We start from the raw sequence: 22,785 nt of genomic DNA on the forward strand, positions 1-22,785 counted from the left end.
GGTGCGATCTCAGCTCACTGCAACCTCCACCTCCTGAGTTCAAATGATTCTGCCTCATCCTCCCTTTTAGCTGGGATTACAGGCACTTGCCACCATGCCTGGCTAATTTTTTGTATTTTTAGTAGAGATTGGGTTTCACCATGTTGCCCTGGCTGGTCTCTAACTCCTGAGCTCAGTCTGCCTGCCTCAGCCTCCCAAAGTGCTAGGATTACAGGCGTGAACCACCACACCCAGCCCAATATCTGTCCTCTTTTTGCCAAATTCCTTACAAGGACTCAACCCCTGAGCCTTTTTGGTTGTTTTATTAAGAGATGGGGTCTTGCTATGTTGCCCAGGCGGGAGTGTTTTGTCTATTCACAGGTGTGATAATAGGGCACTGCAGCTTCAAATTCCTGGCCTCAGCTGATCCTTCCGTCTCAGCCTTCCAAGCAGAATGCACCCTGAGCCTTTTTGTCTCTTTGAGTCTTCAAAGTAATACCCCTCTTATTTCTGTACTTAGTGAAATCTGCTTTCCAAAGGTCCAGGATCGAAACCTGATTCTGCCTGGGCAGATTCTTTTCCTTAGTGATTTATGAACTTTAAGATGGCATAGATTCTTTCTCCTAAAATTCTCATGACTTTTGTTTTTCTTTCTTTTTAAAAAATTTTTATTGGGACAGGGTCTAACTGTGTTGCTTAGGCTGGTCTTGAACTCCTGGGCTCAAGCAATTCTCCCACCTTGGCTTCCCAAAGTGCTAGGATTATATGCATGAGCTACTGTACCTGGCCTCTTTTAGATGACTTAAGTGCACAGTAGAGAGTCCCTTCATTACTTCTTCAACCTTATTTTTCTTTATTTAAGAAAAAAAGTACAGTAGAAGATATTTATCATGGGAAAATGAAAAAGTACAGAAAAACAAGGTGCAGAATAAATTTAGGTCAAACAAAACTCAACCACTAGGAGATAATGGCTTAAGACTTTTTCCTATTTGGTTATATTCATATATAGAAATATATACACATTTAAACAAAAATAGAATTTACTCTGTTTTCATTCTCCTTGTTATATCCAGTTAGTCATTAGCTCTACCGAGTCTTGGTTGATGCCTGTGGGGCCATGCCTATTGTACTATGTAAAAAGTGTAAATTCACGTAAATAATTGACCCATGAGGCTGGGCGCGGTGGTTCACACCTATAATCCCAACACTTTGGGAGGCTGAGGCAGGTGGATCGCCTGAGGTCAGGAGTTTGAGAACAGCCTGACCAACATGGTGAAACCCTGTCTCTCTTAAAAATACAAAAATTGGCCGGGCATGGTGGCATATGCCTGTAATCCCAACTACCCAGGAGACTGAGACAGGAGAATCGCTTGAACCTGGGAGGTGGAGGTTACAGTGAGCCAAGATCGCACCATTGCACTCCAGCCTGGGCAACAAGAGCGAAACTCCTCAAAAAAAAAAAAAAAAAAAAAAGAATTGACCCATGTGCTGTATATGCTGCCTGGCGACAACAGCCTTTGTGGTGAAGGCTGAGCATAAAACACTCAAGATTTGGGATTGGAGCAGTCCTCCTTGTCCGAAAAACTGACTGAGCGATACTTCCCTCCCAGTTTTGGCATCTGTCTGCAGCAGGAGTGAACAGGAGGCTTGAGTTTGAGCTAGAGGATTAGCTGGGGAGCTCCCCTTGCCCACCATAGAGGAGTTCCAGTTTAGCTATGGAGAGCCAGTAGTGCCCATCAGAGAGGGCATAGCTGAGTTACAGAAGAGAGTCCTGGTATAGTCTTGGTTATTTTTGTGTTATCTCAGACTCTGTGGTGGCTGGAGGGGGCAGTCCAACGACAGCAGGACCAGCTGTCCTCACAACCTCAGATGGCTGAGTCTGAGGAGAGGAGAAAGTAATCTACTGAAATAGATGTAAGGCTGTCAACCCAGGGTGGGGAAGTCTGGGGAAAAGTCATTAACTTCCCTTGGAGAAGCAGCAACAAATAGAGGCAAAAAGAAAATCTGGCTAGGTGTGGTGGCTCATGCCTGTAATCCCAGCACTTTGGGAAGCCGAGGCAGGTGAATCACCTGAAGTCAGGAGTTCGAGACCAGCCTGGACAACATCGTGAAACCCCGTCTTTACTGAAAATACAAAAATTAGCTGGGCATGGTGGTGGCGCCTGTAATCCCAGCTACTGAGAAGGCTGAGGCAGGAGAATTGCTTGAATCTAGAAGGGGGAGGTTGCCATGAGCCGAGATCAGACCACTGCACTCCAGCCTGGGCAACAAGAGCAAAAACTCCGTCTCAAAGAAAAGAAAGAAAATCTGAGGCAAGTGGGCTTGCGTTCTTTTTGAGCATCTTATACATTTCTCCATCTCTTTTCTTCCAACAGATCCACAGACCAGCATGGCTGCCACTGCTGCTGTCAGTCCCAGTGACTACCTGCAGCCTGCTGCCTCCACCACACAGGCGAGTAGGCACTGGACTCCGAGGGCTTGGGGCTGCAGCATCCTGGACAGACTCACCGAAAACACTTTCTCTTCACTGTCTCACTATAAATACCCTAGGTTATGAGACTGGGGAAGGTTCAGTTAGCCACATTTTCTTTACTGAGAAACCATGGCCATTTACCTAAGGTGCCACAGTTGGGCTGCCGGAAAAACAAGGATTAAATTCTGTGTTCCTTCCACCAGACCTCACTAAAAAAGGAAAAGGAAAACAGAAGCTCTCTCACTGTCTTGAAAGTGTAGCCCAATCTATAAAGTTACATGTTCTGAGTACTAAAAAGCCCTTTACTGAAGTATTTATTCCTCCTGTTGCCCCTCCATTTCTTTTTTCCTCCCTTCTTTCCTCAGTTGAGCAATCAGGGACCCCTCAGTCCCTGGGGTGGGCTAACAAAACTCCATCTAAGAGCCAAACATGCTTCACTGTCCTTAGAAACAAGGCCAGTGGGGAGTAGGAAGTCAGCTCACATTGTTAGTTCGCCCTGTCTGTGGGGTGCTGCCAGGGATTCCTTCCTGAGAAAGACACTGTCCACCTTTTCTCCCTCACTTAATGGAGAAACCAGTAGAGAAGGGGAGACAGCAGCCAAGCAGGGGAGGGTGCTGGCAACATGCCTGCCACGGAGGTGGGGAAGAGTGGCGTGGAATACCGCCAGGAAGAGAGGATCATGGACAGAGGCGGCTGGGCAGCGGGCCTTCCTGTCTCACTCCTTTTCTCTGCTGTTTTTTTGCAGGACTCCCAGCCATCTCCCTTAGCCCTGCTTGCTGCAACATGTAGCAAAATTGGCCCTCCAGCAGTTGAAGCTGCTGTGACACCTCCTGCTCCCCCACAGCCCACACCGCGGAAACTTGTCCCTATCAAACCTGCCCCTCTCCCTCTCAGCCCCGGCAAGAACAGCTTTGGAATCTTGTCCTCCAAAGGAAATATACTTCAGATTCAGGGGTCACAACTGAGCGCCTCCTATCCTGGAGGGCAGCTGGTGTTCGCTATCCAGAATCCCACCATGATCAACAAAGGGACCCGATCAAATGCCAATATCCAGTACCAGGCAGTCCCTCAGATTCAGGCGAGCAGTTCCCAAACCATCCAAGTACAGCCCAATCTCACCAACCAGATCCAGATCATCCCTGGCACCAATCAAGCCATCATCACCCCCTCACCGTCCAGTCACAAGCCTGTCCCCATCAAGCCAGCCCCCATCCAGAAGTCAAGTACGACCACCACCCCCGTGCAGAGCGGGGCCAATGTGGTGAAGTTGACAGGTGGGGGCGGCAATGTGACGCTCACTCTGCCTGTCAACAACCTCATGAACGCCAGTGACACTGGGGCCCCCACTCAGCTTCTCACTGAAAGCCCCCCAACCCCACTGTCTAAAACTAACAAGAAAGCAAGGAAGAAGAGCCTTCCTGCCTCCCAGCCCCCTGTGGCTGTGGCTGAGCAGGTGGAGACAGTGCTGATCGAGACCACCGCGGACAACATCATCCAAGCAGGAAATAACCTGCTCATTGTTCAGAGCCCTGGTGGGGGCCAGCCAGCTGTGGTCCAGCAGGTCCAGGTGGTGCCCCCCAAGGCCGAGCAGCAGCAGGTGGTGCAGATCCCCCAGCAGGCTCTGCGGGTGGTGCAGGCGGCATCTGCCACCCTCCCCACTGTCCCCCAGAAGCCCTCCCAGAACTTTCAGATCCAGGCAGCTGAGCCGACACCTACTCAGGTACCACACTCCCTGTACTATCCTCCTCCTCCTCTGGTTACTACTTTTTGGCTTGCTCTGAAGATGATGCTGATCATCTCCCAGCTTCATCTGACCGTTGAGAGTCAGTATCTTTTGGGGTGGGCAGTAAGTGGCTGTTTCTACCTGACCAATGGGCTCTCTTTAGTTCATAGGGCCAAGTACTGCTTATCTTTAGAAATTAGATGAAACATAGGGATATTTTGGCCCTTTTTCTTTATGGGTTTTTTTTCAGGGGATAGAAAGGGGACAGATACATACTTTTTAATAACACTTATTTTTGATTATAGAATTACATACTCAAAACATTAACAAGAATGAAAACATTCCAGTCCATAGAATTTTATGTAAAGTAAGAAAATTAATGAGAAAAATGCTGATCATTATTAATGACAAGATAAAAACAGGAAGAGCAGCCTAGCTTTATAGCAGGAATATTTCGGCTAGATTCATCTGGAATGTTTGTTTTAGGGTTTTTTTTTTTTGAGATAGAGTCTTACTCTGTTGTCCTGGCTGGAGTGCAGTGATGCGATCATTACAGTCTCAATCTCCTGGGCTCAAGCAGTCCTCCCACCTCAGCCTGAGTAGCCAGGACTACAGGTGTATGCCACCATGCCAGGCTGAGCCACTGCTTCCTGCCAAACTGGGATGCTGAATTCAACAAGAATGTTCTTATTTTTGGCATTTATTAATGTGCTCTAATACTCTGGAATTTCTTTGGTTCTGTGAGGCAAGTTTTATTCTTTGTGCATGCCTACTAAGTGCCAGTAATTGTGCCCATGTTGCAGATGGAGAACCCAGAACTCAGATCATTTATGAAGTATCCAGGATCAAATAGGGCATAAATGACAGGAACCAGGAGTCAACTGAGATTTGTAACTTCAGACCCCACACTCTTCCATCTTCCACCTTGACTCTCGTGTCTTTTGTGTAGCAGGTGCTACCATTAAAATTGGGGAGTTTTATTTTTTAATATAAAAAAAGTTTCTGCCATTGAGGAATTTATGACCTCGTTGTCTATAGAGGGAGAACCGAATGACTGAGAGTGGGATTTCCCAGGTGGAGAAGACAGCCCTTGAGTTTGAACTGTGGACACAGAAGTCACACAGGAATTCACCCTTCTGGCATATTTTATGTTGCCAAGTGATTTTTTTATAAGTTGTTTATCACAGTATCTGTGAATTCCCATCATCAGACCTACCTGACAGGTGAAGAATTGTGGCACCTGCTCAGGAGTACATCCTCGGCATTGCCTCCCTCCCTTCCATGAGGTTCCATATCTTGAGGTTGACGGGACAGGACTTAATCCCAGGTCTTCCCTAAGGAAATAATGATGCATATGCAGAAAGATTTAGCTACAGCATTATTTTTTCATGACTACACAGCTTTGTATCATCCCAACATGCGGATTATTATACAACTGATACCTTGTTAACTGTATATATCTAGGCTGTTTCCAATCTTATAGCTAAATAAATCCCTAAAAGTGGGTCAAGGACACATACATTTTTTAAAAATTTGTATTCTATATTAGAGGTTTGCAGTCTGTGACCAACTTTCAAGCCAAATCTAGGCCAGCCACCTGTTTTTGTAAATAAAGTTGAACTGGAGTGCAGGCACATCCATTTGTGTTGCCCTTGCACATCAGTAGTAGCAGAGTTAAGTAGCAGAGACAATATGCCCCACAAAGCCTAAAATATTTACTCTCTGGCCCTTTATAAAAAAAGCTTGCTGAACCTTCAGACGCAATACACACACACACACACACACACACGCATGCATGCATACACACACATACACACAAAATCAGACAAAAAATATCAGTTATTTGAAAAAGGGGCACATATCAGAAAACTAGGAATGAGATTTGCATATTTACTAAGAAATGGGCCAAGTGAGGTAGTTTATGCCTGTAATCCCAGCACTTTGGGAGGCTGAGGCTAGCGATCGCTTGAACCCAGGAATTCAAGACCAGCCTGGGAAAGATAGCAAGACCCCATCTCTACAAAAAATTAAAAAATCAGTGAGGCGGCCGGGCGCGGTGGCTCAAGCCTGTAATCCCAGCACTTTGGGAGGCCGAGACGGGCGGATCACGAGGTCAGGAGATCGAGACCATCCTGGCTAACACGGTGAAACCCCGTCTCTACTAAAAATACAAAATCTAGCCGGGCGAGGTGGCAGGCGCCTGTAGTCCCACCTACTCGGGAGGCTGAGGCAGGAGAATGGTGTGAAACCCGGGAGGCGGAGCTTGCAGTGAGCTGAGATCCGGCCACTGCACTCTAGTCCCGGCGACAGAGCGAGACTCCGCCTCAAAAAAAAAAAAAAAAAAAAATCAGTGAGGCGTGGTGGTGCACATCTGTAATCCCAGCTATTCGGGAGGCTGAGGTGGGAGGATCACTTGAACCCATGGGTTCGAGGCTGCAGTGAACTATGATCATTCCACTGCATTTTAGCCTGGGTGACAGAACCTGTCTCTATAAAAAAAAAAAAATTTAAGAGATGAGATGTTGATTAGTGTTTAAGTGAGAAGAAGCACAGTCGTAAATAATCCAGGAATTAAAAATCACCCCAATCAAAATCACAGCAGGATTTTTTTTTTTACAAAGAACTTTTTTCCTTTTGACTCATTTGAGTGTAAATTGCCACCATGATTGTCCCTTCTGAGTGCTTTAATTCCTACACACAAGGACATTCTACATTACCACAATACAATTGTCAAACCCAGAAAATTAGCAATGAAACACACTACTAATTCCAAGACCCCACTCTGTTTTCACCACTTGCCCCACTAATTCCTTTGTGGCAAAAGGATCTGATCCAGTATTACATATTATGTTTAGTTGTCTCCTTAGCCTCTTTTGATCTGAAACACTTCCTCATTCTTTTTATTTTATTTTATTTTATTTTTTTGAGTCTCGCTCTGTCATCCAGGCTGGAGTGCAGTGGCGCCATCTCAGCTCACTGAAACCTCTGCCTCCTGGGTTCAAGCAATTCTCCTGCTTCAGCCTCCCGAGTAGCTGAGACTACAGGCGCCTGCCACCACGCCCAGCTGATTTTTTTTATTTTTAGTAGAGACAGGGTTTCACCATGTTAGCCAGGATGGTCTCGATCTCCTGACTTCGTGATCTGCCCACCTCAGCCTCACCAAGTGCTGGGATTACAGGCGTGAGCCACCACACCTGGCCAATTTTTGTATTTTTTTTTAGTAGAGACGGGATTTTACCATCTTGGCCAGGCTGGTCTTGAACTCCTGACCTCGTGATCCATCCGCCTTGGCCTCCCAAAGTGCTGGGATTACAGGCACGAGCCACCACACCCGGCCTTCAGGTCGGCTCTTATATCCCTTTAACAGGCTCTCATTCTTTTTTTTTTTTTTAATCAGCTTTATTGAGACATTCACATACTATGAAACTCACCCTTTTAAAGTATACAATTCAATGATTTTTAGTATATTCACAGAGTTGTGCAGCCATTACCTCTATATAATTTTAGAACATTTTCATCACCCCAAAAAGAAACTCCCTTTAGCCATCACTCCCCATTTATTTCCTCCTCCCTGCAGCCCCTGGCAACTACTGGTCTATTTGTAATGTTTTCAAGGTTCATCCATGTTGTAGCATGTGTCTGGTGACTGGCTTCTTTCACTTAGCATAATGTTTCAAGGTTGATCCTGTTGTAGCATGTATCTGAACTTCATTCCTTACATTTTCCCAACCTCAGCCTTAGGGTCAACCATTTCTTCTCAGATTCCTGGTTCCTCTCATTGAAGGATGTGATAGCCTCTTTTTAATTCTGGCATTCTCTTCCTCCTCATTTATTTATTTATGTCATTATGGACTCAGAGATTGCTGCTTTTTTGTGTGTTTTGAGATGGAGTCTCGCTCTGTCACCCAGGCTGGAGTGCAGGGGCACAATCTCAACTCACTGCAACCTCCACCTCCCGGGTTCAAGCACTTCTCCTGCCTCAGCCTCCCCAATAGCTGGGATTACAGGTGTGCACCATCACTCCCAGCTAATTTTTTTTTTTTTTTTTTTTTTTTGTATTTTCAGTAGAGACAGGGTTTCACCAAGTTGATCAGGCTGGTATTGAACCACTGACCTCAAGTGATCTGTCTGCCTCTGCCTCCCACAGTGCTGGGATTATAGGCATGAGCTATCGCACCTGGCCAGATTCCTGTTTTATTCACTGGGTTATAATCCATAAAGATTATTTCGATGTTTTCATTGACCTAGATTTGGCCAGTGGGTACCCCTTTAAGCTGGCTTGTATCTTTTCAAGTCCCCATCATTCTGTAAGCATTCCTTTACTTTCTAGTACAAGTGTTCCAAGCTTTTCTTGTACCTTCCCTGCCCCAACCCTGGAATCAGCTATTTCTCCAAGGAACCTGGGTTCCTTTTAGTGGAGCATGTGAGTTACAAGCTAAGGCCTGGGTGCTAGGTAAGCTCATTGCTACTGGGCATAGCTGGTCCTAGCCCTTCTCAACAGACACAGCTAGGAAGTATATATAAATAGACATACCAAAGCAATGCCTACATGGATAGATGTAGATAAACTTATATAAGGACACACACAAATATATACACATACACATATATACACATTTGAATCTATATTTCTCTGTCTGTATATATTGAAACCCATGAGTTTCCACCAATGTCTCTGATTCCCATCTAGCACCACAGCCTTCCGTCTAGCCTTCTCCCTTTCCATAACTCCCTTCTGTGACAGTGAGAGCCCTCGCTCCTGTTATCCTTAACATACTTCCCTTCTGGGTAAGTCCTAGGTATGCAGCCAGTCTCCCAGAGTCATTAGCTTTCCCATAGGGACACCCTCCTCAGCCTGCCACCGCCATTCCCTACTCACCATGGATACCCTCCTCCCCGCTACAAATGCCCTCCTTGTCCCACTCAGCCTCTAACATTCCTTTTTTTTTTTTTTTTTTGAGGCGGAGTCTTGCTCTGTCGCCCGGACTGGAGCGCAGTGGCCGGATCTCAGCTCACTGCAAGCTCCGCCTCCCGGGTTTACGCCATTCTCCTGCCTCAGCCTCCCGAGTAGCTGGGACTACAGGCGCCCACCACCTCGCCCGGCTAGTTTTTGTATTTTTAGTAGAGACGGGGTTTCACCGTGTTAGCCAAGATGGTCTCAATCTCCTGACCTCATGATCCGCCCGTCTCGGCCTCCCAAAGTGCTGGGATTACAGGCTTGAGCCACCGCGCCCGGCTAACATGCATACTTTTAAGGTTTTTGATACATATTCCCAAATTTCCTTCCAGCAAGGTTAGCCCACATCATACTTCCACACCTAATATACGAGTAAGTGCCTGTTTTCTGCTCTCTCACCAACAATGAGCATATTTTATTTTTCTCCAATCTGAATTGGAGAAAAGTTGTTTTTCATTAATATGTAGCTCTTTTTTTTCTTCTTCTGATTACAAAGACCAGAAATTTTTTTTTTTTTTTTTTTTTTTTTTGAGACAGCATCTTGCTCTGTCACCCAGGCTAAGTGCAGTAGAGGGATCATAGCTCACTATAACCTGGAACTCGTGGGCTGTAATATGTGGCTCTTAAAAACTAAAATGAACCTGTGTCATTTGTTTGATGGTCATTCACAGTGCACTGCCTTCTAAATCTCCAATTCTGATTCTTGGCAATTACCTTTTTCCATGCTAAGTAAATTCAACGTTTGATTTCAAATCAATAGTCAACATTCGCCAGCATAGTATAGGATGCCAGCAGCCCTTTGTTGAGCATTAGCTGTGTATAAATGTAGATTTGAGTGAATTGAAGAGACTTTTAGCTGTCAGGCGCCCCCAGTTCTCACTTGGGCAGGGACATTTGAAAGCCCCAGGAACCCAGTCTTTTCCGGTCACTGACTTTTTTTCCTCTGGCCCCTCCCAGGTCTACATCCGCACGCCTTCCGGTGAGGTGCAGACAGTCCTTGTCCAGGACAGCCCCCCAGCAACAGCTGCAGCCACCTCTAATACCACCTGTAGCAGCCCTGCATCCCGTGCTCCCCATCTCAGTGGGACCAGCAAAAAGCACTCAGCTGCAATTCTCCGAAAAGAGCGTCCCCTGCCAAAGATTGCCCCCGCCGGGAGCATCATCAGCCTGAATGCAGCCCAGTTGGCGGCAGCTGCCCAGGCAATGCAGACCATCAACATCAATGGTGTCCAGGTCCAGGGCGTGCCTGTCACCATCACCAACACAGGCGGTGAGGATGGCCCCTGTGGCCAGGGTGTTGGCAGGTGGAAACTATGGGCTGGCCCCGGGATTTCCAGTAACAATAGTGAGGATGCTGTCCATCATAGCTTAAGGGTACGTCCACCTGCAGCTTCTCACCTAGGCCTTAACGATAGCACTCAGAGATAGTTTAAGGCACATGTCCCCATCTGACAGCTGAAGACAGAGAAGACAGATGTACTCGGAAAACTTTCCAACTAACATCCAAACGCAAAAACAGCTTCTTGGAGGAGAAAGCTTTGAGTTAAGGTTGGAAGAAAAGGGAGCCCCTGGCAGTCGGAACAGTTTGTGCTGCACTTCAGTTCAGTGGTGAGATTTATACTGTGAAACCAGCCTTGCAAATAACCAGAGGAAAAATCAGAGCAACCTAGCAAAAATGGCTCCTTATGTAGTGGGAGCTCTCTGAATTTCTCTTCATCCTTAATGATTTTTTTTTTTTTTGAGATGGAGTCTCGCTCCGTCACCCAGGCTGGAGTGCAGTGGCGCGATCTCTGCCTCAGCCTCCCGAGTAGCTGGGATTATAGGCACCCACCACCATGCCCCACTAATTTTTATATTCTTTTTTTTTTTGAGACGGAGTCTGGCTCTGTCGCCCAGGCTGGAGTGCAGTGGCCGGATCTCAGCTCACTGCAAGCTCCGCCTCCCAGGTTCACACCATTCTCCTGCCTGAGCCTCCCGAGTAGCTGGGACTACAGGTGCCTGCCACCTCGCCCAGCTAGTTTTTTGTATTTTTTAGTAGAGACGGGGTTTCACCGTGTTAGCCAGGATGGTCTCGATCTCCTGACCTCGTGATCCACCCGTCTCGGCCTCCCAAAGTGCTGGGATTATAGGCTTGAGCCACCGCGCCTGGCCTAATATTTGTATTCTTAGTAGAGACGGGGTTTCACTATCTTGGCCAGGCTGGTCTTGAACTCCTGACCTCATGATCCATCCACCTCAGCGTCCCAAAGTGCTGAGATTACAGGCGTGGGCCACCATACCCAGCCCATCCTTAATGAATTTTTAGCACTTTAACACATTTGCTTTTCCCTCTTGAGGTGACCCCCAAGAGGATAAGGCATCCTAGAGCATCTGATTTTTCCCAAAGCCCATAGAACTGTGTCCTCTTTTGTGTGTGTGTGTGTTTTGGGTTTTTTTTTTTTTTTAAGACATGGCCTCAAGGCCTTGCTCTGTCATGCTGGCTGAAGTACAGTGGCAAGATCATGGCTCAGTGCAGCCTCAGCCTCCTGGGCTCAAGCAGTCCTCCTACTTCTGCTTCCTGAGTAGCTGGGAATACAGGCATGTAGCACCATGCCCAGCCAATTTTTTAGTTTTTTGTACAGGTGGGGGTCTCCCTATGTTGCCCAGGCTGGTCTTGAACTCCTGGGCCCAAGCAATTGTCCTGCCTGCCAGAGTGCTGGGATTACAGGTATGAGCCACTGTACCTAGCCTGTGACCTCTGTCTTTTTAACAGAAATTTCTGGAGACTTTCCTAAAAGCAGAGTTGGTATCTCACAGGGGCCTAAGGTTGGAGGAGATTCAGGAAGAAATGTCTTAAGACAAGTCCCTTCCCAACTGAAATCATGTGGGCAATATTTTGAAGCAAATTCTGCCTACATAGTATAGTGGTTCAGGGTACTGACTTTGAAATGGGCTTCCTGGGTTCAGATCTGGGTTCTACCACTTACTAGCTGTGTGATCTTGCTATGTTATTGAGCCTCAGTTTCTTCATCTGTAAAGTGCTGATAGTACCTATTTTATAGGGTCATGAAGATTAAATGAGTGAATACATACAAGGTCCCTAAAACGGTATCCACCGTATAGCAGGCTCTCAAAAATAGCTGCTATGATTATCATCTTTGTCTTGCGCAGAAGGGCAGAAGGGTTGACTCGAGGTTTCAGGCTTCCTCGCCCTGAACTCTGCCCTCTTTGTCCCCACAGGGCAGCAGCAGCTGACAGTGCAGAATGTTTCTGGGAACAACCTGACCATCAGTGGGCTGAGCCCCACCCAGATCCAGCTGCAAATGGAACAAGCCCTGGCCGGAGAGACCCAGCCTGGGGAGAAGCGGCGCCGCATGGCCTGCACATGTCCCAACTGCAAGGATGGGGAGAAGAGGTAATTCAAGGAGAGGGGCCAAGCTACAAGGCTGGCCTGTGTTCCCCAAACCCTTCCTGAACAGTTGTTCAGAGCTGCAACTGGCACAGATCAGACAGGGAGGAGCTGGCAGCTCTGTGTCACCTTGCCCCCTGCCTCCTTGTGCTCCTGACCTGACCCCACATCCTCACTGCATCCTGTTCCTGCCCCGTCCTCTACCTTTTTTCTCTCCTCTTCCTATTCCGTCCACTCTACCCTCACCCCAATTCTCAGGTCTGGAGAGCAGGGCAAGAAGAAGCATGTGTGCCACATCCCTGACTGTGGCAAGACGTTCCGTAAGACGTCCTTGCTGCGTGCCCACGTGCGCCTGCACACTGGCGAGCGGCCCTTTGTCTGCAACTGGTTCTTCTGTGGGAAGAGGTTCACACGGAGTGACGAGCTCCAGCGGCACGCTCGCACCCACACAGGTCAGCCCCCTGCCTTCGGGACCCTCCAACCATACAGGTCAACTTCCTGCCTGTCCCTCCACCCCCACTCTACCAGCTTTAGCAACATTGACACTCCTAGAACTGCCACACTGAGCAAGAGCTACAGACTGTCCAGGGACAACATAGGAAATTATTTTCAAGCCATTCCGTTATCACTGTTGTTTCCCCAAGTAATGGGAAAGGAATTGTTGTCATTGCATGACACAACCTGATGACTTTTGCCATGTCAGCATAGTTATTTAACAAACACTGACATGGTGTGCCAGGCACAGTACTAAGCACTTTACTGATTGTAAAGTTGATCCTGGTAAGGACTTTATGGGAGGATACTTTGTTTATGTTTATGCCTTTTTTTTTTTTTTTTTGAGATGGAGTTTCATTCTTTGCCCAGGCTGGAATGAAGTGATACGATCTTAGCTCACTGCAGCCTCCACCCCCCGGGTTCAAGCAATTCTCCTGCCTCAGCTTCTCAAGTAGTTGGGACTACAGGCACCCACCACCATGCCCAGCTAATTTTTGTATTTTTAGTAGAGACGGCGTTTCACGATGTTGTCCAGGCTGGTCTCGAACGCCTGACCTCAGGTTATCCACCCACCTCAGCCTCCCAAAGTGCTAGGAATACAGACGTGAGCCATTGCGCCGGCCTGTTGATGCCCATTTTACTGAGGCATAGAGAGGTGGCCCAATCACACAGCTAGTGACTGGTGCAGCCAGGTTCAAACCCAGGCCCTGCCACAGCTTTTTTTCTTTTTTCTTTTTTCTTTTTTTTTTTGAGACAGGGTCTCACTCTGTCACCCAGGCTGGAGTGCAGTGGCACAATCTTGGCTCACGGCAGTCTTGAACTCCTGGGCTCAAGCAATTCTCCCACCTCAACCTCCTGAGTAGCTAGGACTACAGGCGTGCACCACCACACCTGGCTAATTTTAAAATTTTTGTAGAGACAGGGTCTTACTGTGTTGCCCAGGCTGGTCTCAAACTCCTGGGCTCAGTTGATCCTCCCTCTTCTACCTCCCAAAGTGAGATATCACAGTTATAGTTTTAGGTACTAGCAAATCAATGCAAAACTATTAAAAATATTGATCCAGGCTGGGCACAGTGGCTCACACCTGTAATCCCAGCCCTTTGGGAGGCTGAGGCAGGTGATCACTTGAGCCCAGGAGTTTGAGATCAGCTAGGGCAATATAGCGAGAGCCCATCTCTTAAAAAAAAAAAAAAAGTTCATACATCTGCCACGTGAACTTGTCCTGGGTATCCACAGTGGTCCACACACACAGTTTGGCAAACACTGCTATAGTGAATGCCTGCAGTGAGCAGACACCTGTCCTAGGGCTAGAGGGCTGAGGGAAGCGTGACCCAGAGCTCCAGCTCCCGACCAGTGTGGTGAGACAGGTCCTACTCCCCAAAAGGCAGAGGAGCCAGCACTCCACAGGAAAGCAGTTGGGGTCAACATGGTTCCAACTGAGTGCTTAGGGCTGGCAGGGTCAGGGTGGAGCAGGATTTTCCTGCGATGGGGAGGATGCTGATCCAGGTTCAAAGTCAGAGAGACAAAAGAAGAAAGCAGGGAGACAACCCTGCACGGGAAGACTCTTAGGTGCAGGGGCTCCAGGGACAAGGAATGGAAACAAAATAGACTGGAGAGGTCAAATGGGGGGCAGAGAGAAAAGAGAATTGATAAAGATTTAGATGAGTAAGGGCCAAGCGTGGTGGCTCAGGCCTATAATCCCAGCACTTTGGGAGGCCAAGGTGGGCGGATCACTTGAGGTCAGGAGTTCAAGACCAGCCTGGCCAAGATGGTAAACCCTATCTCTACAAAAATACAAAAATTAGCTGGGCGCAGTGGCGGGCATCTGTAGTCCCAACTACTTGAGAAGCTGAGGCAGGAGAATTGCTTGACCTGGGAGGTGGAGGTTGCAGTGAACGGAGATTGTACCACTGCACGCCAGCCTGGCCAACAGAGTGAGACTCCATCTCAAAAAAAAAAAAAAAAAAAAAAAAGATTTAGATGAGTAGGCACCAGGGAGCAAATGTGAGAGCAGGAGGTGGGCAGAATGTGGTGACAAGGCTACGTCAGCTTGTTTGGGTGCCCCTTACACGCACCCCACCTTTTTGGGCAGAGACAAGGTCTGTGCCCAGGGTCTGTGGGTGATGGGCATCTCCTCTTCCCAGGGGACAAACGCTTCGAGTGCGCCCAGTGTCAGAAGCGCTTCATGAGGAGTGACCACCTCACCAAGCATTACAAGACCCACCTGGTCACGAAGAACTTGTAAGGCCAACTGCGGCGGGAGGCCCTAAAGATGCAATCCCCTGCCTGTGTCCTCCCTGGGCCCCTGATGGAAAGGAGCCCTGTGGCTGCCTTGGGCCTGCCCTCAGCCCCACTCCTGTTCTGCAACTGTCCCCACAGGAAGGGGCTCTGCTCCCTGTCCTCCTTCTGAAGCCCCTTGGCTCCACCTTGGCCCTTCCCCTTACCACGAGCTCCCGGCCTGCCCAGACTGTGGACACTGGCCGTGCCCAATGAGACGTTCTAAACCAGGACGCGTGGGAACCCTTATTTCCAAAGGAAAAACATGCATTTCACTCCGTCGAGGAGCAAAGTGAGCCCCCACCCTCCACCCCAATCCCCGCTCCCAACACTGCCGGAGTCGCATCGTGCCATGCCCACTCTCCTGCACCTCCCTGGCCCTGCCGGCCACTGTGGAAGCCCTGGGGCTTGGCACCCACCTCTGGAGAGACTCGGGGCCACTTCCACTCCATGTGCCCAGCCCCGCCACAATCTCTCCTCCAGCACATTCCAGCTCTGTTTAAAAAGTAAAGATACCCACCGACTCCTCCTGACCCCCTCTTTTTCTATGGAGAACGTTGCCTTATACTCTCTACTTCAGATGATGAACACTGTGTACTGTGTGTGCTTTAAAGTTTTATTTAATTGCTCCCTTTTTCCTTTCCTTGTTATTCACCTCCCCGATGCCTGCTTTCAGTTGAGGGTTGGGGGCAATGATGAGCATATGAATTTTTTTCTCACTCTAGCAATTCCCTTTTCTAAATGACACAGCATTTAAACTCAAATCTGGATTCAGATAACAGCACCTGCCCATCCTGCACCTCCTCCCTCTCCCTTCACCTCACCCCTGCCCGGCCCAAGCTCTACTTGTGTACAGTGTATATTGTATAATAGACAATTGTGTCTACTACATGTTTAAAAACATATTGCTTGTTATTTTTGAGGCTTTTAAATTAAACAAAAATCCAACTTTATTTTTAGTTGTAACTGCTTGAGGTATGTTTTATGAATTAAGTGACAGATTTGTTATCCTTTATTAACGTACTTTGTTGGTCAGCGCTGGGCTGACAAAAATTTTTTCTTGCTAATAAATTTAGTTGCCTGAGGCAAAATCTTCAACTTGGCAGTTCGGCTTCCTTTGTCTTTTCCCTTGGAGAGCTCGGAGAGGGGACTCCAGAGGAGGGAGCTGTGGTCTCTCAGAGCGAGCCACACTGGGATCAAGGTAGGACCTTACCCTCCTGACCGTCAGCAAACCCAGGCCACATGCCCAAAAGGGGCCGCAGCCACATGTACCTCACGACATTGGCACGAGCCCCCAGAGCACCTCCAAGGGCCAGGGCCCAATGTAGGTGTTCCTGCTTTTTTCTTCTGTAAGTCAGTTTTGCCTGTACACAAATCAGATACAAAGAGCCAAGTCACAGCAGTGACCTCAGCCAGCAAGTTAACTCCTCCACCCACCTCCCCAACCCCTGGAGGAAGGCATTGGCCTCAGAGCTCAGTAGCAAGAGGCTCAGAGAGGAGAGCCAATGGGGCCTTGGCTCAGTCCCCTCCAGAAGGCTACAGTCTGGCAAAAATGCATTTCCCCAAGGGCCAAGGTCCCTTCCCAAAGTGAAGGGCCAGGCAGGTTCCTGGGAGGGCTTGGCAGCTAGAGAGGCCTGGAGCCCAGCTCTACCCAAGAGAGGACTCTGGCCACAGATTCTGGTTCCTTCTATATCCCCTGCCCAGTAACCCAGAGAGGACGACAAGTTGACTGTGCCTTTTGGTTTTAGCAGATGCTGCAAATCTGAAATTTTGGTGGGGATCTGTTTTGCTTTGTTTTGCAGAGCTAATAGGAACTCAGGGGTTGCAATGTTGTGCAGATTAAGATTGGAGCTAGCTCAGTACATGTGTTTAAGCCCCACAGGGCCCTGAAGAGCATCCGGCCTGAAGAGACAGGCAAGTCCGCCTCAAGCATGTACAGGACAGCATGTGCTTTCACTCACCCTCGAAGGACACAACTGGGATTACTGTTCTGTTCAGGAGTGGTGAGGCTCGTTTTGAGCTATCCATTCCCCTGCTCTGCTCCCTTTGTCACCAGCCACCTGTGTCTGCCAGCAAACAGCTTTTCCTTAGAGCCAGTCAACCCTCAAATGGCTGAAAAAGTAAAAAGCCCACGGATCTCAGATGGATCCAGGTTCTCTGCCCTTCACCTCTTCTTTGTTCACAAGCAGGGGGCCTTTCCTATCCCTACTGAAGCCGTTTGGGCAATACTAGACCACCAACGGAATCTACCTTGACACAGAAGCGTCTTCCTCAGCCCCTCAGCCCTGCATCTCATCACTGCACTGGCAGCAGGGGGACATGAGGTGTATTTATTCCTCATGGGTGGACTGGATGACTAGAAACCTGCCTTGCTGTGTTCTGAATAAGGGGATTGGTGGAGAGAAGGGGAATATTAACAAAGTGACCTCTTTCTGCCACATGTTTCCCTTGGCTTTGCTCTCAGGCACAAAGAATGATCCTTTCCTGGGAGCTGATTCCAAGCCATGTGCTTTATGCTTCCAGTACAGAAACTGACCAGACTTCCCAGCATCATTTGGAAATGAAGATGCCAACCCCCAGCTGGGCAGGACGAGCATGTCCCGTGTAGGATTTGCCTTCTCCAGTGAGATGGGGGTTCAAAAGTTATGTCTGATCATCTCTGCCTCCCTTGGGATGGCTGAGTTAAAAGCGAGAGAATGTATTCTGCCTAGCTGAGTGATGGCACGAGGAAAGCACAGAAAGACTTGTGGGCAAATTAACCCTCCTCAGGCTTTAACCTATCCATTATTTGAGAGTTGCAGGGGAACTGTTGAAGGTGTGATGTAGTCTAAGCTCACTCTGGGCAAGAGGCTCCCACACAGACACCTGATCCTGATGGGCCCTTGATAAAAATCTGGGTGCAGCACAAGGGTGGGGGTCCCACATGTGTGGTTCCTTCTCTGTCCTCCACTGTCCCCAGCGTCATGTCCACCAAAGTCTATCCCTCATGCCCCTCCTGTCTGTCCAGCTGAGACTTGACATGGCGCTCATTATCCCAGAGACCAGGATTCCATGCCTGGAATGGGGACTGGGCAGGATTTCCCTCCCAAAGGCAAATTCAGGCATTATATATACTTCATTTTTTTTCCCCTTTAACCAGACCAGCAAATGGGTCGTCCTTGCCCTTCCTTCAAACCACCCAGTCCATTTTTACAATCATCTTTCTGGCTGGGCACGGTGGCTCGTGCCTGTAATCCCAGCACTTTGGGAGGCCGAGGCAGGTGGATCACTTGAGGTCAGGAGTTCAAAACCAGCCTGGCCAACATAGCAAAACCCTGTCTCTACTAAAAAATACAATAATTAGCCGGGCGTGGTGGCGCATGCCTGTAGTCCCAGCTACTTGGGAGGCTGAGGCAGGCAGGAGAATTGCTTGAACCCAGGAGGTGGAGGTTGCAGTGAGCCGAGATCATGCCATTGCACTCCAGCCTGGGTGACAGAGCAAGACTCTGTCTCAAAAAAAGAAAGAAAGAAAGAAAGAAAATAATAATCTTTCCAGTGCCCTTGCGAGGCCCCATGCTTGTCTGAGGACAGTGCTGAAGTTACAGCCCACCACACATGACATATTTTGAGAAAGACGGGATGGAGCAAGAGAAGGGTTCAGACCTAGCCCCAAGCCCAGGGTGGGTGTGTAGGAGCCCTAAGCAAATGGATGCAAGCTGTCCTGGTCTGAGTGCAGAGAATGGGGTGTTCGGGTTCTCCATTTGAGAACCAATGCCCAAACCTGAGACCCCTTTAAGGTTGTCCCTTAAAGTTGCCACACCCAGAAATTGGGCCAAAGAAGTTAAGCTGTTGGTTATTTCAATTCTGAATAAAAATGAAGGCATCTTCTCTGCCTCCTAAGACCTGGTCTGATCTTGGCTCCTTCATCACTAGAACCTTCCTGAGCAGTGGTCTGGGACCCCTCGCCTTCCTCCCTCCACCTGTGTTTCAGAGCCCTCCTAGTCAGCATGGGCTTCCTCAATCCCCACGGCTGTTCTCTCTTCTTCCTGGGCTTCACCTCAAGCCCCACTGCTATTCTCTCTTCTTCCTGGGGTTCACCTCAAGCCCTACTGCTATTCAACCCCCCTCTTCCTCTTCAGCTTCAAAATAGACTCCCGCATGTACCTTAATTAACACAGGCCCACTGCAACCCCAGTGCCTCAGGGACCAGGAGGGAAACTGTTTTCAACCATAAGGAAAACAAAGCAAGTACTGTGGTCAATGTCAGTGACCCTCGGCTTAGGGCAAATGTTGGAGTGTGTGACTGCAAAACTGGGACATCCACCCCCTACTACAGGGGGTGCCCCTACTCTGCTTCGGCCAGTTGGTGCTGTGTGAGAATGCCAACTCTTGTGATTTTTGTAAGAGAAGCCAGAAATGTGGAGTTTGGGGTGGAATCTGATCTTCCAATGTTGGCTCGATTGTTTAAAAATACAGCAGGACCAGTTCCAGCCCTCAAGCTACCAGTTTTTGACTTCTGCATCATCCATCCCCTCCTTCCCTGGCCAGTGACATCCTCTCTACCCCAACAACCTCCTACCTCTCAGTCTTCCCTTCCCCAGATTACAGGATCACAATGGCCAAAACGTTTTTTGTTTGTTTGTTTTGAGACAGGGTCTTGCTCTGTTGCCTAGGCTGGAGTGTGATGGCGCGATCTCAGCCCACTGCAACCTCTGCCCTCCCGGGTTCATGCAATTTTCCTGTTCCCAGCCTCCCAAGTAGCTGGGATTACAGGCGTCCACCACAATGCCCAGCTATTTTTTTTTTTTTTTTTTAAAGAGACAAGATTTCACCATGTTCACCAGGCTGGTTTCAAACTCCTGACCTCAAGTGATCTGCCCGCCTCGGCCTCCCAAAGTGCTAGGATTATAGGCATGAGCCACCATGCCCAGCCTCATTTTTTGTATTTTTAGTAGAGACGACGTTTCACTATGTTGGCCAGGCTGCTCTTGAACTCCTGACCTCAGGTGACGCGCCTGCCTCGGCCTCCCAAAGTGCTGGGATTACAGGCGTGAGCCATTGCACCCAGCTCCCCAAACAGTTTAACCTACTGCCCAAGAGATTATCAAAGTGGAAGGAGGCAACTGTCCAAAGCAAGTGGGACAGCCCCTAGGGGTTAGACCACTGGCCTCAGGGTCCAAAGGCTCAAGTGCCTGTTGCTTCTGCTGCTTTCCCTGCCTGTAAGGGGTGAACAGGGTTCTCAGTTCCTCTCCTGCACCAGGCCCCCAACACACTGACCTTTCTTAGAGGACCTTAGACCAGCACTGACCCCTCCAGTGGGCAGGCAAACAGCTTTTCATGGTGGCAGTGTCAGCAAGAATGTGTTGCCCAGTAGTGAAAGAACAGGCTGCAGACCCCCAGGAGAAGTGGTGAGCATCCATTGTGTCATCAGCCTTGGCTTTTCAGGTGACACCTGTGACAGCTCTGCAGACTGCAGTTGTGTGATGTACACCCCTGAGTTTGGGGTCAGCTCTATCTTAGGTCCACTGCTGTCCTGCAGCACAGTAAGAGGGCCCAGTCCCCAGTCATTCATCTTGACATTGTCTCAGTCTCTTCCTAATTTCCAGTCCTAGAAGAGCTCGGCCATGATGTCGACTGGACACAGACTCCTCTGCAGAGTCAGAGGGGGCTAGATCCACCTCCTACAGCAGTGCCCACACCAGGGTCCCATGAGGTGTGTGTCTTCTACACTGTCCTCCCACAGGCAGGTGATCTTACTCAGCACAGCAGGGCCACCCACCCCATGCCAGGGAGCTTTTAGGGAGACAGGCCCGAAGTTTAATAGAACTGTGATAACGGAGTCCTCGAGGGGACACCCTGGGCTCCCCAGCTCATGGTGAGAAAGTGAGCTGTGGTCACGCACACAGATACAACTTCTTAGCAGCATCGTCCTTTACCCCAGGCAAAAGGGAATATGGCAGAAGTTTCCTAGTGCACACTGCCCTAAGGAAAACACCCTGCCCAAGACCAGCCCTATCTCTTGTCCTGTCTCCAAAACCAAGCTGCCACATCATTTCCAAAGTGAGCGGACCCATTTCCCCATACCACACCTATTCTTCAGCTGGGGAGACCTGGACGAAGCAGCCGAAAGACTGAGAACTGTTACAGATGGGAGACTAAGGGGACAGGACTGCTAAATGCAAGGTTGGGTCCTGGAACAGAAAAAGGACATGAGTGGGAGAAAAAGGAGTGAAACTCAAAAAAGCCCATAGTTTGCTTTTTTATTTTTTTGGTAGAGTTGGAGTCTCCCTATGTTGCCCAGGCTGGTCTCAAACTCTTGGGCTCAAGGATCTGCTCACCTAGGCCTCCCAAAGTTTTGGGATGACAGGCATGAGCCACCATGCCCGGCCTCTGTAGTTTAATTAATAGTAGTGTGCCAATGTTAATTTCTTGATGTAGACAATTGTGCTATGGTAGTAAGATCTTAATATTTGGGGAAGGTAGGTGAAGGGTGTATGGGAAATCTTTGAACTACATTTGTAACTTTTTCGTAAGTCTAAAATTACTTTAACAAATAGAATGGAATGGAAGACCTGGAATAGAGAAGTAAAAAATGAAGCAAATGGAACAAGATCACCCAAGCAGCATCAGAATCAGAGTGGACAGCACATACTATGGTGACTAGGACCCTGAGATTCTGGAGATTATGAGAGGTGTGGGCACCTGCTAGGCAGAGTTTGCCAGCTATGGCCCCACCTCCATTCTGCCCCTTGCCACTTACACCATCTCAGGTCCCCAGACCCATCAGGGGCTCATGGCTGATAGAACACAGATGCTGAGGAACCTAACTCAGGATGAGATGCTGCCTTGGGACAGAGAACACTTGTAATTCAACCAAGGTCTTTGGGCTGGGGTGAGTCACTGAAGGAACTGCGGTAATCTCAGGACAGGTGGCAATTGGGTTTCCTAGGTGAAGGGGTCCTCACGGAGTAGAAGAGGCAGAAGTGAGCTTGGGAGGATGGAATAATGAACAGGGCTGTGGGTAAAAAAAGGAAGCAAACCATGGTAGACTATGGTGGTGACTCAGGGCCTGGAGAAGAGGGTCAAATACCTGCTCATAGGAACCTTGGGCAAAAGAAAATAGAACTGACCACAGGGCAAGCCAAATGCAGGGACCAAGCAGGATTTCTCAAAGGAAACTAGGAAGCCGCTAGGCCATGTCCTTTGGGCCTGCCTGAAAACCCACCACCAGGCCTCCTCACACTTACTGCCTGTGGCCCACACCATAATTACCAAGGCAGGTAGTCTGGGGACTGAAACTGATTTAATTCACTTGGCCTTTGAAGCTCAACATCCTTCCAGTAAACAAACACTCGTGGACGGGGACAGCAGCTCATGCCTATAATCCCAGCACTTTGGGAGGCTGAGGCAGGAGGACTGCTTGAGCCCAGGGGTTTGAGACCAGGGCAACATAGTGAGACCCCTCTACAAAAATAAAAAAATTAGCCAGGCATGGTGGTGTGTGCCTACAGTCC

At 48.7% G+C, this 22,785-nt stretch overlaps 1 protein-coding gene and 1 long non-coding RNA gene across 4 annotated transcripts in view; one reads left to right on the forward strand and one right to left on the reverse strand.

The window, feature by feature from the left end:
- SP2 (Sp2 transcription factor) overlaps positions 1-19,173 on the forward strand; it is a 36,474-nt gene extending 17,301 nt beyond the window's left edge. For 2 of the 3 annotated variants that reach the window (XM_033183305.1, XM_033183308.1), the window contains 7 exons: positions 2,355-2,431; positions 3,198-4,172; positions 10,090-10,402; positions 12,352-12,526; positions 12,779-12,972; positions 15,160-16,493; positions 17,095-19,173. In XM_033183305.1, the coding sequence (XP_033039196.1) occupies positions 2,355-2,431; positions 3,198-4,172; positions 10,090-10,402; positions 12,352-12,526; positions 12,779-12,972; positions 15,160-15,260 (1,835 nt within the window). In that variant the 3' untranslated portion in view covers positions 15,261-16,493; positions 17,095-19,173. The remainder of the gene's footprint in view (positions 1-2,354; positions 2,432-3,197; positions 4,173-10,089; positions 10,403-12,351; positions 12,527-12,778; positions 12,973-15,159; positions 16,494-17,094) is intronic. The other variant, XM_033183307.1, reaches the window with a different exon arrangement.
- LOC117067145 lies at positions 16,246-21,598 on the reverse strand. Its single transcript, XR_004430624.1, has 2 exons — positions 20,549-21,598; positions 16,246-17,404 (listed from the first exon to the last, which is right to left on the reverse strand). It is a non-coding gene; the product is annotated as an uncharacterized LOC117067145 (long non-coding RNA).
- Between the last annotated feature and the right edge of the window lie 1,187 nt (positions 21,599-22,785).

This window comes from Trachypithecus francoisi, unplaced genomic scaffold, assembly GCF_009764315.1.
Source record: "Trachypithecus francoisi isolate TF-2019V2 unplaced genomic scaffold, Tfra_2.0 Lachesis_group20, whole genome shotgun sequence".
NCBI classification, from domain to species: Eukaryota; Metazoa; Chordata; class Mammalia; order Primates; family Cercopithecidae; genus Trachypithecus; species Trachypithecus francoisi.